Here is a 16,545-nt window from a genome sequence, read left to right as displayed (position 1 = left end):
TATAACTATGACATATTATTTTCCTTCCAAACTGGTAACTTGTAGAACTAGGGTTTCATGTCAAACTTGCGTGAGTCAGTAATATTTTTACTTATCTTGTTTAAAAGATATTTCTAAGTTAATTCTTCTTCCCTCCCCCAGTTCCAGTGCTTCACTCACACATACACATATTTGAAGAAAATATTCAGATTCTTCCTTAATGAACATAGTTCCAAGTATGTCAGTACTAGATATCATTGGCCACAGAGTTTTGGACCATGGTTTGTAATCCTTAATTCATATGTTAAAATATCGAGTTTATTCATCTGAGTGAATTTAGAAACTTTACTTTGAAGCTGAGTTTTCATTATATTCAGATGGTTGTTGAATTTTTTTCTAAAAGTCTAATTTTTTCTTAATTTTGAAAACACCAATAGTGTCTTCTATAAAGTGTCACTTATAAAAGTATTTGTACTCTTTGCGATACTTGTTTTTGAACTAGTGATGTTTTAAAAATTGCTTCTCTAGAAGCAGGCAAACAGAAAATAGCTAAAAAGAATTTCTCGAAATTTACTTTATGACACCTGAATTTTCAATTAGTTTTAACACCTTGTTTAGGGAAGTCACATCCCAGTTTTTAAGCTGCAATCTTCAGACTTAAGATTATTATTTTTTTAGTTTTAATGTCTCTGTAAGTAGACATTCTTTATATAGGGCTTCTAGAAGTCAGTTTTTCTCATCAGATACAAAGTTGAGATGGGGCAATATTTTTAGTGTTACTGATATTTGATATTGATATTCCCCACTGCAATATTTGTTTCATTCTTGTTCAATAAAAAAGTGTTGACTTTGTTTATAAAAGTTCTATGCCTTTTCTCAAGTAACACCTGTGAACAGTTATTCTAAAGGCTATACATGGTATAAATACATGTGGTAAGTATTCTCTAATGAACTAGCGATTGCTTAACTAGCTTTACTGAGGAATGATTAAGAAAAAAGATACAAGTTAATGTAAATAGGAAATTTGTTTTGAAAAAGATTACTTTTGGCACTAATCAGGCTGTTAAGGATTTCTTTTGTGAGTAGGTAGAAACAGGAGATAAATTATATGTTGATATGTCATTACTGAGCTTTTGAGATTATAGGTATTTCTCATTATATAGAAAGTTACAGCCAACTTTAAATTTGTTAGAGATTGGTAAATTAGGAGATAGATTGGTGTGGATTTATAGAAAGACTCAAAATTAAGGAAATCCTAAGGCAACAAACTTCTTTTAAAAAAAAAAAAAATTTTTGTAGTTGCAGGATGTCAGTCCCTCCCCTTTTCATTAATTGTTAGTGGCTTCTCTAAAGAGAGAGCCGTTTGAAGGTTCTTGTAGGCCAGGCAACCAGGAGTCCTGAACTGAGAAAACACCAGCAGTGTAAAGAAGCAGTGGGGTGATTTAGCTTCCAGCCCCCTGAACTCCGCAGGATTGCAAAAAGGCCCAGAGACCATGCCTTGTACCATGGTGTACCAAACCTATTTTTGATTGAGAGTGTTTGAGAGAGGGGAGGGAAAAGACAATACATTTATTTTTAGAGAGTAATGTGAACCGAATCTTTTAAATTAAAAATTAGGGACCAACACAAATCCTGAAAATAATTAATAGTGGTCTAGAATGGCCTGCAAACTGTAGCAGAGAATCAGAGACATCTGTCAACAGTCTTTCCATTACTGGTACATATTGGCATGATGTCTGCCAGCATGCCCTGGTGCTCACCTCTTGTGTGTGTTAAGGGGTGGAGGGGTCCTGGTCTCAGCACTCCATATTGCTCAGGTATCATTAAGCAGCAGGAATGTTAAATGCATGATACTGGCCCACAAGTCATTATTTCCATCAACAGAGATGGATCCCTCTTTGTGATGAAAACAAAAGTACCATTAAAAAAAGAAAATAAATTAGAGATAATCTTGATACTTAAGAGTATACCAGAAAATTCCCTGATCCGGCTTTGGGTGTAAGTGGTTGCATATGGCATTTCCCCCCAGTTTTGTCTGAAGAATGAGTGATTAAGAGCATGGAGCTAGACTGCCTGTGTAAATGTCCTGGCTCAGCCACTTCCGCACTGGAGGACTCTGAGGCTCTCTTTGCCTCAGATCTCTCACCTGTAGGATGGATACGATAATAGTTTCTATGTCATAGAGTGGTTGTGAGGATTAAAGGAGTTTGTACATACAAAGAGCTTAGAACAATACTTAGGATGGAATATGTGCTGCACAAATGTTGCTGCTCTTCTTTGAGATTTTTTTTTGTGGGGTTTTGTTTTTTGAGACAGTCTTGCTCTGTTGCCCAGGCTGGAGTGCAGTGGTACAATCTCGGATCACTGCAACCCCTGCCTCCTGGGTTCCAGTGATTCTTGTGCCACAGCCTCCTGAGTACCTGGGACTACAGGCATGCGCCACCATGCCTGGCTGGATTTTGTATATTTAGTAGTGATGGGGTTTCACCATGTTGGGCAGGCTGGTCTTGAACTCTTGGCCTCAAGTGATCTGCCCACCTCGGCCTCCCAGAGTGCTGGGATTATAGGCCTGAGCCACCATGCCCAGCCTCATTTTAATTGTAACGATAGCTTTATAGTTTTATTTTCTCTGTAACCCATTGGTCATAATTTATATCAAATTATGGTATTTATAGAACTTGAATTCATTACGTTAAAATGGTGTTTTATATTTTTGCAATCAATAAATGATCAAAGTTGTTCCTTTGTTTTACATTATTTTGCCCTTTAAAAGTTTTAGTTGAGGTTATGGTGTGGTTAGAAAAAGATGGATGTTTTCTCACCATTCATTAGAATCCTAAGAAAGGGAAAATATTTGTATCTACTTGACAACCAGAGTATTGCGAGTTAAATTGATGAGTTTTACTTTATATTGTTTACATTTAAATATTAGGTTTGGGGCAAGATGGAAAGACACTGCTAATTACGAATATTGACATGGAGCCACGCACGGTAGACCCCCAGCTAAGGATTATTCTTCAATGGCTCATTGCCTCTGAGGCTGAAGTTGCAGAACTTTATTTTCATGACTCTGCAAATAAGGAGTTTATGCTAGTAAGTACCTACCTTATAGAGAGTTAGTATACATTTAACAGTAGATGATGTTCTTGTCATGTGGTTGGTCTAACAAGATGCCTGGTGATGGCAGAGTGGTTAAATGCTTAGCTTAGGCTGTAGTATCCAACTGTTTGGGTTCAGACATCAGCTCTGCCTCTTTCTAGCAGGGGAACCAGAGGCAGGTTCACCAGTCTGTCTCATTGCCCCTAACTGTACTATGCAAATGAATATAGAATCTACCTTACAGGGGTTTATGAGGATTAAATATAATGTTAAAAAAATGCTTAGTCTAATGCCTGGCATAACACTAAGCTCTCAAAGGTAGATGCTATTAATAAGCATTGTGTGTGTTCCTATGAAAAAGTTGAATTGTTCTCTGTATATATCTCTTTCTCTGATAATCCAGTTTCATTCATATGAGAAACTGTCATAATTAAAAGTCGATAAAAATTTTAACAAGATGCTTACTATGTGCCAAGTACCTTATTAGTCAAGATTTTCAGTTTACAGTGTTAAGGTTTTTGTTGCATAACTTTCTTTATTGGAAGTTTCCTTTTGGTGTGGTAGAAATATTCTCATTGTGGTGATGGTTGCATTCAACTTGGAGAACATACTGAAAACCATTGACTAAGACACTTTGGGTGAATTGTATGTTATGTGAGTTTTATCTCAATAAAGCTGTTTTTAAAAAGGTTAAGCGGCCGGGCACGGTGGCTCAAGCCTGTAATCCCAGCACTTTGGGAGGCCGAGACGGGCGGATCACGAGGTCAGGAGATCGAGACCATCCTGGCTAACACGGTGAAACCCCGTCTCTACTAAAAAGAAAAATACAAAAATCTAGCCGGGCGAGGTGGCGGGCGCCTGTAGTCCCAGCTACTCGGGAGGCTGAGGCAGGAGAATGGCGTAAACCCGGGAGGCGGAGCTTGCAGTGAGCTGAGATCCGGCCACTGCACTCCAGTCCGGGTGACAGAGCGAGACTCCGCCTCAAAAAAAAAAAAAAAAAAGTTAAGCATATATATGTTAACACAAAATTAGTTTTTCAGAATTTAACTTACAGATCTTTCAAAACTTAAGAGCTTTTACAGAACTTAGTAGAAAAAGAAATGAACAAAGGCATGTCATGAGTGGGACAACAGGATTTATTTAAACCTGTATTTATGTATGTATGTATGTATGTTGAAACATTAACGTTTTTTAACTTAGAAAGCCATGTTTCCATTGAGGCTAGAGTGTGTATTCCAGAAAAATACCACACTATATGTTGTGGAAGGAAAATCCACATCTGTTTATTGAGCTTGACATTGTCTTTATTTTATGTTCTAATTGAGGGTGTGGCAGTTGTATTTAGTTAGGTGAAGAATTTCCTGTAGAAACTCAGCCTCTGCACTCCCACGCAGACTATTTGCTTGGTGAGGTTTGTAGAGCTTTGTCTCCAGCGATCCCAAAGTGTCATTCTCTGGAGGAGATGTGTTTATATAGGGGAAGAAGGGAAAATGTTTAATTTGGTTAAAGGGGTAGCGGTTTAGAGGGGAAGACCTTGTTATAACTAGGAAACTATTTAATTGTAAACAGCAGGATTCTTAGTTTCAGCTAAAAATAAAAGCTTTGTTATAAAATTGTTTTTGGTTAATGTTTGACACATCTTTCTTTCTTTCTTAGCTTTCAAAACAATTACAAGAGAAAGGATGGAAAGTGGGAGACCTCCTGCAGGCTGTGCTTCAGTACTATGAAGTGATGGAAAAAGCTTCCAGTGAGGAGAGATGCAAGTCGCTGTTTGATTGGCTCTTGGAAAATGCATAGAGCAAACCCCAAACTAGTATATTTTAGTATTTGTTTGGGGAGGGGAAAAAGCCAATAAAGATGTTTAGGATAAAATTTGAATAGTGAATATTATTGTCAGTCAGTTGGGAGGCAAGTAAATTTAGCTTTCTAAGCGCTTTGGGTTATCACTCATTGTATATAGTTCATACTTTTGTAATCTCTGTCAAAATACTAGCTTCATTTATTCTTCTATACATGTGTGTAGTGTGTCAAGACCCTAAGAACATGTATTTGAAGGAAGGTCTAACCATGGGGTTTTCAGGGGCATTGTCTGACCACATTCTTTTTGTATCCAAATAGTGCTGCTAGAAACTGCACTGAAGTGGCTGAGGATAGGTTCCAGTGATAGAGTTATAATTTTGCTCCTTTGCAAACAAATGGTATCTAATTAATAACTAGTCTGACATCAGAAAATTGAGGCTGATTTTTTTAAATTTCTAGTAGATTTTTGGTCTTTCCTGTTTTTAAAATCAGTTTCATTTTCATAGTTCAGCTGTTGGTAGCTTTTTGATTTCCCCAAACTAATTTCTTAGCAGAAACATTAGTATTTTAGGTTTCTATAAACACTATAAGTGATAGTTTCACCCATCCTTTCATCAGATGACATTATTTGCCAATGCTGCCAGTCATTCTGGCATGAAAGTGATGTGCGTGTGTGTGTGTGTGTGTGTGTGTGTGTAAAGGAGTACTTTAACCTTGCCAGTTTGCTCCCTCTTTCATTTTACTGTTTTCTTTTTAGAAACCCACTGTTAAGATTTAAAAAGGTGCTTTAAAATAAAACGCCTATAAAGATTGTGCAGTAAGATTTTTTATTCCTCTTTTTGACAATTTTGGGTTCCCAACTTATCTTACAAGTGAAAAATTATAAAACATGTTGAAATTTTAAAAATTAATATTAATATGGAAATGCATTTAGAGAAGCCAATAGTTTTTATTGTTGGATTTTTGAAAAAAACTCTCTACCAAAAATATGGTTGAAAAATTGGGGTCCCCCAATCCCCCACCATATCTACACTGTCTTGTCAAGTTCTCTGACATGATCTTTCTGGGCTCTACATTTCCTACTAGTTTGTGTCCAGAAACTGCAAGTTGACGTGAATAGAGGACCAAGGTTGTGTTTTGCTTTTGTCTGTCTCTCCCCTCCTCCCACTCTCTGCCCTCTCCCCCAACTCTCACCTCCCCCACCTCTCTCCCCCTCCCACCCCCACTCTCTCTCACCCCCCGCTGTGTCCTGTGTATGTGTGGATGTGTGTATTTGGGTGTGTAAATGTTGGTTCTTCCACTACTGGATTTTGTAATCTAGGATAAATCACTTTTTGTGGAGGCTTTGATTTTGCTCCATTACATTTTCATTTTTTTCTGAGCACTGACTGACCTGAAAGCTGCACATAATGTAGAAGACATAGCACCTGCCAAGGAATAGGGAATAAGGGCACTTACATTAATGTGAATTAGTAATTGTGAATATAGAAATGTTTTATAGTGAAAGATTCAAATTTGCTTTTTAAGAAAAATGCCAAAAGCTATTTAAATAACTTGAGGTAACATTGTAGGTTTTGATTTTTCTCAATTTAAGATACAGAAATACAGCAAGCCTTAATATAAAGTTTCCTGAAGTTTTTTCAAGTGTTTTTGAAGGTGGAGAAATGCAGTAATTGTATAACCAGAATTGTTTCTGCCTTTAGCTTTTCAGAACTTGAGATGCGGCTGCACTGGACTGGGTTTTTAAATGTTAGGACTAGGAATGTTTGCTCTTGTTAATTATGAATTAATTGATTATTAAGTTTAGAATGCATTTTTACAAGTATCTATCAAATTGTGTTTAGTAACTTGAGTGTATGCACAGGTTTGATCAACAGCAAAATAGAGTTCTGAATTTCTTTCAAAGTGACAATACATTGTTTTGTAAAACTTTGTGTTTGAAAATGTTTACTTCTGTTTATGGTGTAATCATTCTGAGGTGAGACTTTTCTTATTCTTATTTCCTTTGCATTTTGCTAGAGCTGTGCCGAGTTCAGCATTTGCTTATTTAACCACTACATAATGACAGACCAGTTATTAGGTATTAGCATGTGTGGTAATAATAATAGTGGAACTTCACACTTACATCAATTCAGTGCAGGGGCATAGAGTAAAATATCAAATATTGGCAGACGTGAAAAGAAGTGTGAGTTAAAAATATTAAATATTGGCAAGTGCGAAAAGAAGTGTCAAACTTCCTCATATAGAGAAAAGAATTTTGAGTTTAGAGCAGTATCTTTTAATTAAGCATAGTCTAAACTTAACTTTCTTTAAAGGCACTTCGTGGTTTTTCCAAAGATGTTCTAGATCTATTTGGTTGTTCTATAGTCAAACCGCTCTTTTGAAGACAACTCTCTTATTTTATTACAAATTGGCTTGACGTATTTCTACTGTAACATTGTAATATTGCTGTGCTGTACATTTTGGCCCTTATGAAATATATCTTTTTCAGAACTGTTAAAGTTTTGATGTACATTGAGCTGAATTCTCTGTTTACCAGTTTCATAACCTTCAAATGGTATGTGGAAAAAAGTGAATGAGACCTCTGATAGGGGGTTTTCAGAACCTTGTTCACACCAAAATGTGAAGTTCTTTCATGTTTTCCTAAACCAAGTTAAAATTACATGTATATTTTGGTGTTAAGGTTGATATTTAAAATATTTCTGATTTATACAAAAGGAATGTTTCCTTTATAAATCACAGAAGAAAATAACAATATCTGTTGGATGTTTGATATAATTTAATGGCATTATAAAACCTTTACGAGGATTCATGGTGAATATATGTGATAACATCTTTATACTTTGAAAAATGTTCCACTTACCCTTCAGATATTTGTTATAAGTTAATTCAAATCTTAATACTTTAATTTTGCTCCAACAAGGGCTTTATGTTGCTGGTAAGAGAACTTACTTACTAAATGCACTATGTATAAAGTGAAAGATAGTTTACTTATCTGACTTTGATATTAGAAGGCTGACATTAGTGCACATTCCCCAAATGCAGAGTTTAACCTTGATTCTTCATTTAAATGTCTACTTAATTATTTAGCTGATATTCTTCCACAATTACTATATTCAATTTCCCATCAGAATATCACTTTAAATTTTATGTTTTTCTAAGGAAACTTTCCACAGAATTTTAAACAACTGATGCATCCATACTCAGGGTGTAGGGAGAATATTTGGCATTTAAATACCCTGTCCACCTGTCACCAGCACAAGAGAATTAGAGCTTCAGTGAGAATTTAGAAAAATTATACTAAAGTGAGATGAATTTTTTCTCATTTTCAGCAAAACTCCTCTAAGCATTTACTCATTTACTGTATTCTTGCTCTGAAGATGTGGATACAGAATTAGTCACTCTTGTCACTTTATTTATTTATTGGGTTTTTTTTTAACCATCTGTGTACATTCCTTTCATAGGGTAGAGTTGTAGTTCTAGAGGTTCTTATTTTGTTTTTGTTGTAATGTTTGAATACTATTTAATATCCGGTTTTAATATTGCTGGATTTGCTACCTTTGGTTACTTGTGCAGTGTTAAAAGTAATCCACTTTCTTGTTTAATATACCAGATACATAGCAAAAGCAGCTTGGAATAATTATAGCTGTTTATTTGGCTGTGCTCAGTTACTACATTAAGATCTTGTACTGTGTAACAGTAACTCTTTTTTGCTCTTCAGTAATTTAATATGTTCACTTAACAAAACATGAACTTTGAGATGCACTAAAATTTTGTTTTAGCAGTGACTCAAAAAATTTCAGAAATTACTTTTGTAATTATTTGCAATTAATTGTTCTTTTATCTTACAATTGTTTAAGCCTGTGATCTTTCTTCTCCCAACTAAGAGTTCTTCAATAAATTTAAGAAATACTTGGTCTTGGTTTTCATCTATACTATCTCATTAACTGCTCTGTAATGAGTGGGACCACTGTGACAGAAGACTACACAAGAGGACCGAAGTGCTAGATCATGGTTTTGAGAACAAGAGAAGTTAGAAATATTTTCAACTGGACACTAGATTCTACCTACTTAGAGATGCCCTGAATGCGGACACAGTGACTTAACAGGCTGGTTGCCCAGCCTGCTTTGGATTTAATGCAAAGTAGAATATTATGGTTGCCTTGAATATGAACATGGCTATGATTCTAGCCTGGTTTGAACACTCTTTCCATAGTAAGACCATACCTCTGTTAAACCGTGTACACAGGATACTTAAAAGGTAGCTGCCGTTTTTGTTTTTGTTTTTTTAATTACTAATGGATTTGACTTTGTCTTAAGAATTTTTTTTCCTTTTTTTTTTTTTTGAGACGGAGTCGGAGTCTCGCTGTCACCCAGGCTGGAGTGCAGTGGCCGGATCTCAGCTCACTGCAAGCTCCGCCTCCCGGGTTCACGCCATTCTCCTGCCTCAGCCTCCCGAGTAGCTGGGACTACAGGCGCCCCCACGTCGCCCGGCTAGTTTTTTGTAGTTTTTAGTAGAGACGGGGTTTCACCGTGTTAGCCAGGATGGTCTCGATCTCCTGACCTTGTGATCCGCCCGTCTCGGCCTCCCAAAGTGCTGGGATTACAGGCTTGAGCCACCGCGCCCGGCTTTTTTTTCCTTTTAAATAGACTATTTTTAGAGCACTTTTAGGCACATAGCAAAAGTGAGCAGAAAATAGACAGAGCTCCCACATACCCTCTTTCCCCAGCCTCTTTCAGTGTTGGCACCCCGCAACAGAGTGGGACATTTGTTACAATCTATGGACCTGCGTTGACACACACACCATTATCATCCAGAGTCCATAGTTGACATTAGAGTTCACTGTTACGCATTTGTGGGTTTGGACAAATGCATAATTATATGTACCTAACACTGTAATATCATACAAATAGTTTTACTGTGCCCTATCTTAATGTAATTTAAGCCCAGAAAGTAGGAAATCATTTTAAAATGTTTTTCACGAATGTTTTAAAATGCTAGGAAATAATAGCAAACAATAAGAATGTTTGGGTGTAAGTGCACCCAGTTACTAAGAAAACCAAAAGTGCTGACAAGAAGCAAGCAAGATTCCGTAGATCATAATGCCAAAAAGGAAGTATGGCTGGAAAGGAATGGGAAATGTGGCAAAGGACATTTGACAGTTTTACGCAAAGGGATCATATGTGATTTGTATCTTAGCTAGGACAGAGGAAGGTGAGGGACAGGGCTTGAATTACCTCAGATTTGTAAAGTGAGATGGAGAGGTCATTTATCTAAGGATGAATGTACTGTTGTTCCTATAATACAAAAAGTAAAAATCAGTGTTTTTGCATCAAGTTTACAGCAAGAACAATACAGAGTATATTTTGCACTTCTTTATCCTTTGTAATTTTATAATCACCTCTATAACTTTTGGTCAAGGGGGGTAATATTTTAGACTGGAGAGAGTGAAAAACAGTTTCAAGAGGGGGTTGAAGCCCCAATTTTGACTTTAACTCATCCCTCTGCACCCCTACCCCCTTTTAAACAGACACCTAAATGAATTTGTTAAAGCAAGGGATTAAACCCAGACTTCTGTGTACTGAATTCTGCCCATCTGTAAGTTTTGGTCTGGTGTAGAATCTTTTAAAAATAGTTACCAAACTTAAAAATAAGATTTAACATTTAAATAAGTTTTGTATTTTCATCTTCTTGAAACAATTGAAAGCTCTGAAGCAGTGATTGGGCTCTTATGTTGGCAACAATTTAGCAGGAGCTGAATAGTGATTGCCCCTTTAATCCCAGAGTAAGTTCTCTTTTTGCCTCTGGCATGACTTACTCCAATTCCCTCATTTCTGTTGCCTGCTGGGGTCTTACAGACAGTTGAGATGCACCCACTGACTTAAAGCAGATAAGATAATGTGCTTAGAAAAAAGCAGATAAGATAATGTGCTTAGAAAATCTGAACAACTTTCTAGTGACTCATTCTCTAGGGTTGCTCAAAGAGGGGAGGAACATTCTAGAAATTACAAACTTGCTGAGTTTATTGCTCCTGAGTAGAAAACAAATAGTAATTGTTAAAAGCATAGTTTTTTTTTTTTTTTTTTTTTTTTTTTTTTTTTATAAGTATGTGGATAAGGGAGAGCCAGCATAGGTTTACCAAGAGCAGAGTGTCAGATTTACATTTCATTTTCAGTAGGGTTATTTTGACATATTAGAGGATCAGAGATACAGTATCTAGATTTTAATGAGGCATTTTTATATGGAGAGAAGGAATGAATACCTGTGGCTTCCTAACATTTTGAGAAATGTGTTCCCAAAGCCTTGTGGTTAATAGATCATTGTCTACCTGGAGGTCAGTGCTGTGTGTCTGTGTTAGTTCTTGCATTGCTGTAAATACGTGAGACTGAGTGGCTTATAAGAAAAGAAGTCTAATTGGCTCACGGTTCTGCAGGCTCTGCAGGCAGCATGGTAGCATCTGCTTCTGGGGAGGCCTCAGGAAGCTTCCAGTAATGGTGGAAGGCAAAGGGGGAGCAGGCACATCACATGGTGGGAGCAGGAGCAAGAGAGAAGGATGGGGGAGGTGCTACACACCTTTAAATGATCAGATCTTGTGAGAACTCACTACTGTGAGGACAATACCAAGAGGATGATACTAAAGCATGAGAAACTGTCCCTACGATCCAATCAACTCCTACCAGGCCCTACCTTCAACACTGAGGATTACAATTCAACATGAGATTTGGGTGAGGACACATCCAGATCATATCAGTGTCAAAGGCCATTTCATGTATGGCCTTTTTATCCAGCCGTGGAGTGAAGATTTGGTTGGAGTAAGCTCATCAAGGATGTCAGAAAGCATTCGAGTATTGTATAGTAACCATAGTGAGGGATAATATTCAAACAGTTGAAATAAACTGGGAGAGCAGATAAGAGACTTTTGAGTCTATTTCTTCCTTTTGTCCTTTGACCAAACCACAGATTTGACATTCTCCTCCAAAGGTGGGGAGGTTCTGTGTTAACATATTGCCTTTTTATAGCTAGGGCTTGAATATTTTCCTCCAAATACTATATTTTTATGGCTCTCTTGATATAAACTTAGTTATTTCCCTGTTACTTAGTAAATTATATGAACCCAGGACTTCTAAATATATGGGAACTGATGCTAAGGAATCTTATAAGCTTAAATCCAATAAGAGCTTAAAATGCTGTGGACTTTTGAAGAGTCACAAGGCTATCAGGAAAAAAAGGCCACCAGAACCACTAATATCTACAATTAACCTCAACCTCTTTTCTGTTTATAATGGGATGTAGGTGGCTGTGGCAGGTGAATGTGGATTCCAGGAGATCGTGATGTTACAATAGCTTTTCCAACCTGTAAATCTTGAGTCAATTTTAGATGGCTTGTGACAAACGCTGGGAGGTCAATTAAGCTGCTTAATCTGAAACTCAGTGGACTTCAGTGTCCTTGAACCCTAAGAAGCCACGGCTTCCAGAAGGATGGGGCCCTTGGTTGAGTGACCAAGTCTGCAGTGATACAGAGCTGGTGAGACATATGTGCGAAGACAGATCCAATTAGGCCTTCATAGACCCAAATGGCTAAGTGCTCTAATAAGGTGGGGTAAATACTAGGTCTTGCATAAGTAGAGTGGTTGGAGATGAAAATAGTCCCTGCCTTTATGGAGCTTCTTGTTTAGTGAGGCAGAGTCATTAAATGAGTGATTGTGTACAGTTAAGTCCTCGTTTATGTCATTGAGAGAATCTTAGAAACTGCAACTTTAAGCAAAATGCCATATAATGAAATCATTTTCTCATCAACCTTATAATGAAGTGAGGTAAATATTTAATTAGTGTTGTTTAAAGGTGTTGGAAGCTAAAGACAGAGGCATCTAGTCAATGCTTCCCTAAAGCCATTCTGAGGCTTAAGCTAGGTTTGAGCTGAATAGGAACCAACCAGACAAGGGGAGTGGGAGGGTGGAGGTGAGAAGGGCAGGTGGGGAGAAGAGGTTTCCACTAGATAAAAGCCATGCACAAATGCCTGGGAGTACGAGACTTCTTTGGAAACCAAAGACCAGTTTGGCTGGAACATGAAGAGAAGTGACACATCTTGAGAAACACACATCCAGCTGGCTGTCAGCCAGGTGGTCCAAGAAAGTGTTTGTAGTTTGTTACACCACACAGTCATTGGTTTTAAGTCCAAGACATGGCTGATGGTCATCTTCGCTTGACACTGCTTTCCAGACCATGCCTAGAGTATTGTGTTTAGTTCCGGATACCATTTTACAAAGGACAGAGATACATGGAACCATCCACATCCATGACTGTCTAATGAGGCTAAGGAGCTAAAAATGTATTAAATGAATTTTCAGTGAAAGAAAAAAAGGCTGTTTGGCCTAAAGAAGGAGAGATGTAGGAGTAACCTCAAAACTGCCTTTAAATATATGAAGAGCTTTTAGTGGAGACAGATTGAAACTTGTGACCCTAGTGGAGGGGATAAGATCCCATGGGGAGAAATTAGCAGTGGATTTCAGCTCGTGCTCTAAAAATTGGAGCTTTGCAATATGGGCGAGACCCCCTTAGTGAAAAGGAGCGTTTCTGGCTCTTGGAGAGGTTTCCGCAGTGCTGGCTGATCACTCCTGCAAGTTTTGATAAGAAATCCAAACAGCTTATAACTTTGGATTATGTGACCTTTGTGTTCCAACACGTCCTTTCCCACACACTACTTAATTTTTTCCACAGTCATTTAGTAAAGCTGTTAAGAACCTGGGCTCTGGGGTCAAAAGAACTTGATTTAAAATCCCAGAGCAAAATCCCAGGATGATGGTATCTTGGAGGATTTTCATTTGCTTCTGGCAGGTGCCTGGGGGTGCAGCTAGTCTTGGAGCACCTTAATTTAAATTCAAGCTTTGAGGGTTTTGGATCCCTCTGGTGGCTTGATATGCTGCATGTCCAGGCCAGGGCCTGTGTCTGGAAGGTGTAACCCTTTGGGGTTACAAGTAGAGAGGGGATGGTTTATGAGAATCCCTTTGTCAGAGGGGGTGGGGAGAACTGACTTTTTGCCTTTCTGGCCTTGTGAGTCTGCCAAAATACTATCCTGTATCACAGCTTTTTTTTTTTTTTCCTTCAGATTTGACAGATATTCTTAGGGTGAAACAGGGGCTTTGAATGCTCAGTGGTTTACTTTTTGGGATGCTTTGCTTTTGTTAGATATTTGACCCATTGCATCCTGAATAATACACCTCAAGATGTTGTGGGTGTATTAATAAGGCGGCTTCTGGAGTTTTTGCAAAAACGAGAGAAAACTTTGAAGATAAATAATGTTTAGGCTTTATCCAAACAGCTTACTAGCTGTTTAAATGCTTTCAAGGAAGTCTTTCTTTCTTCTTCTTCTTTTTTTTTTTTTTTTTTTGAGACAGAGTTTCACTCTCGTCACCCAGGCTGGAGTGCAGTGGTGCGACCTGCGTTCACTGCACCCTCCGCCTCCCAGGTTCAAGCAATTCTCCTGTCTCAGCCCCCAGAGTAGTTGGGATTACAGGTGCCCATCACTACGCCCGGCTAATTTTTTGTACTTTTAGTAGAGACAGGGTTTCACCATCTTGGCCATGCTGGTCTCGAACTCCTGACCTCAGGTGATCCACCCGCCTTGGCCTCCCAAAGTGCTAGGATTACAGGTGTGAGCCACCGGGCCTCCAGATGTTTCATATTTTATCCAACTTAATTACTTTTACTATTTTAATTTACATGAAGGACTTTTTATTTTTTTGCTTAGCTCCATGTGATTAACTGTTAATATCCTTTTAATTTTCTTTTACATTTTTAATTTATCTTCTTGAAAGGGTTATATGTGCATATGGTATTAAATTCCAAAAGGTATAAGAATGTACAGTGACAAGTATCCCTCTCACCGCTCTCTAGCCACCGAGCATCCCCACCACCCCCAGAGATAACCACTGTTACCAGTTTCTGTTCCATCAACACTGTTCTATAGGTGACCTTTCAAAACTTAGATTGGATTTTGTAACTTGCAGATGGATACAAATCTGAAAGTTTCAAAAAACAGGAAATGACTAAATCATTTAGTAAGGATAGTGGTTACTTCTAGGGGAGGAGGTGGTACAGGAGCCTCCCATGGTGCCAACAATATTCTGTTTTCTTGACTTCGGGTGGTGGTTAAACTGCCCATATAGATTCTAAGCAATTCTGTGAATATATTTCACATCATGCATGTGTGTGCAAAAAAAATCTGCAACACTGATCATCTTAAAGACAACCAGAGAGAACGAATGGGTTACCTGCAAAACAAAACTGATTCCCAGTAGTGTGCTCAAATATTACGATAGAAGCCAAAAGAAAATAATGTCTTCAAAGTGCTGATTTTTAAAAAGTCAGTCTAGAATTTCATATCCTTCAAAACTATTTTTCAAGAGTGAATGTAAATTTAAAGTAATTTCTAACAGGTTTGAAGAGTTTACAATGAACTGTGCTGAAAAAAACTACTGAAGGACATATTAGTTTTGTAAGAAGGAAATTGAGCTTATAAGGAAATAGTGAAGAAGCACTGTTTAAAATAATAATTAAAATAGAAAATGAAAGAGAAAGAGTGAGCACCTAAATGCAATGCAGGTTCATATAATAATTCCTGTTTACTCTCTATGGCAAGCATTTCCTATCATTGAATCCAGTATCAACCCTGTCATTATTATTTCTGTTTTTCGTGTGAGAAGCTCAGACTCAGAGGGGTTACATTTCTTACCCAATGGGCATAGTGGTGATGAGTGCCCAGGCCTGACAGGTTCCAATGCCCAAGTTCTGTCCATTGCACTACAGTCTATCACCACGTTTAGAAACAGAAATAGAAAAAGATGACAATTAAAATCACTTGTAATAGCACACAGCGTATTAGTCTGTTCTACCACTGCTAATAAAGACATACCCGAGACTGGGTAATTTATGAAGGAAAGACGTTTAATTGACTCACAGCTCAGCATGGCTGGGGAGGCCTCAGGAAACTTAAAAATCATGGTGGGAGGGGAAGCAAACACGTCCTTCTTCTCATGGTGGCCTCAAGGAGCCGTGCAGAGCGAAGTAGAGGAAAAGCCCCTTATAAAACCATCAGATCCTGTGGGAACTCACTATCACGAGAACAGCATGAGGGCAACCACCCCCCATGGTTCAATTACCTCCCCCCAGGTCCCTCCCATGACACGTGGGGATTATGGGAACTAGAATTCAAGATGAGATTGAGGTGGGGACACAGCCAGACCACGTCACAAAGAGATAACAATTATTTATGTAATAGTATATTTCCTTCCGGGTTTTTACTCCCACATATGTATTTTAAACAAGTGAAATTTCTCTTATCTCATAAATATTTGTCAAAAACATTTTAAGACCCCCACACTGACCTTTGGCCTTTTCAAGTTTGCCAATTGATGAATCTGGCCATTGTCATGGCTGGAAATATCTTGGCTGGGGCTCTTTGTTCCGACTGTTACATAGTTGGATTCTGTTTGTCTCCTCACGTGGTATTGCTTTGAGTTTCAGATTGATACAGCTGACAATCTTTACAAAGTAAGGATTTTAAGTAGATAAATTTTGAGAAGGACAACATGTAGAAAGGATCTCTGGATGTCTTCCAGAAACCAGGCACAAGTTTTTATTATCTCAGCTTAACTATGTGGTTTTCT

The 16,545-nt window shown here is 37.9% G+C and overlaps 1 protein-coding gene across 1 annotated transcript in view; it reads left to right on the top strand.

Moving 5' to 3' along the window:
* Window positions 1-5,325, top strand: part of AKAP11 (A kinase (PRKA) anchor protein 11) — a 48,479-nt gene extending 43,154 nt beyond the window's left edge. The window contains exons 11-12 of the mRNA XM_011940431.1: window positions 2,912-3,072; window positions 4,735-5,325. Coding sequence (XP_011795821.1) covers window positions 2,912-3,072; window positions 4,735-4,875 — 302 coding nt within the window. The 3' untranslated portion in view covers window positions 4,876-5,325. The remainder of the gene's footprint in view (window positions 1-2,911; window positions 3,073-4,734) is intronic.
* Window positions 5,326-16,545: the final 11,220 nt, after the last annotated feature.

The sequence above is a fragment of the Colobus angolensis genome, unplaced genomic scaffold, assembly GCF_000951035.1.
Source record: "Colobus angolensis palliatus isolate OR3802 unplaced genomic scaffold, Cang.pa_1.0 Scaffold101, whole genome shotgun sequence".
Lineage (NCBI taxonomy): Eukaryota > Metazoa > Chordata > Mammalia > Primates > Cercopithecidae > Colobus > Colobus angolensis.
The sequence above is the reverse complement of the archived record's forward strand: the minus strand, read 5'-3'. Positions and strand labels throughout refer to the sequence as shown.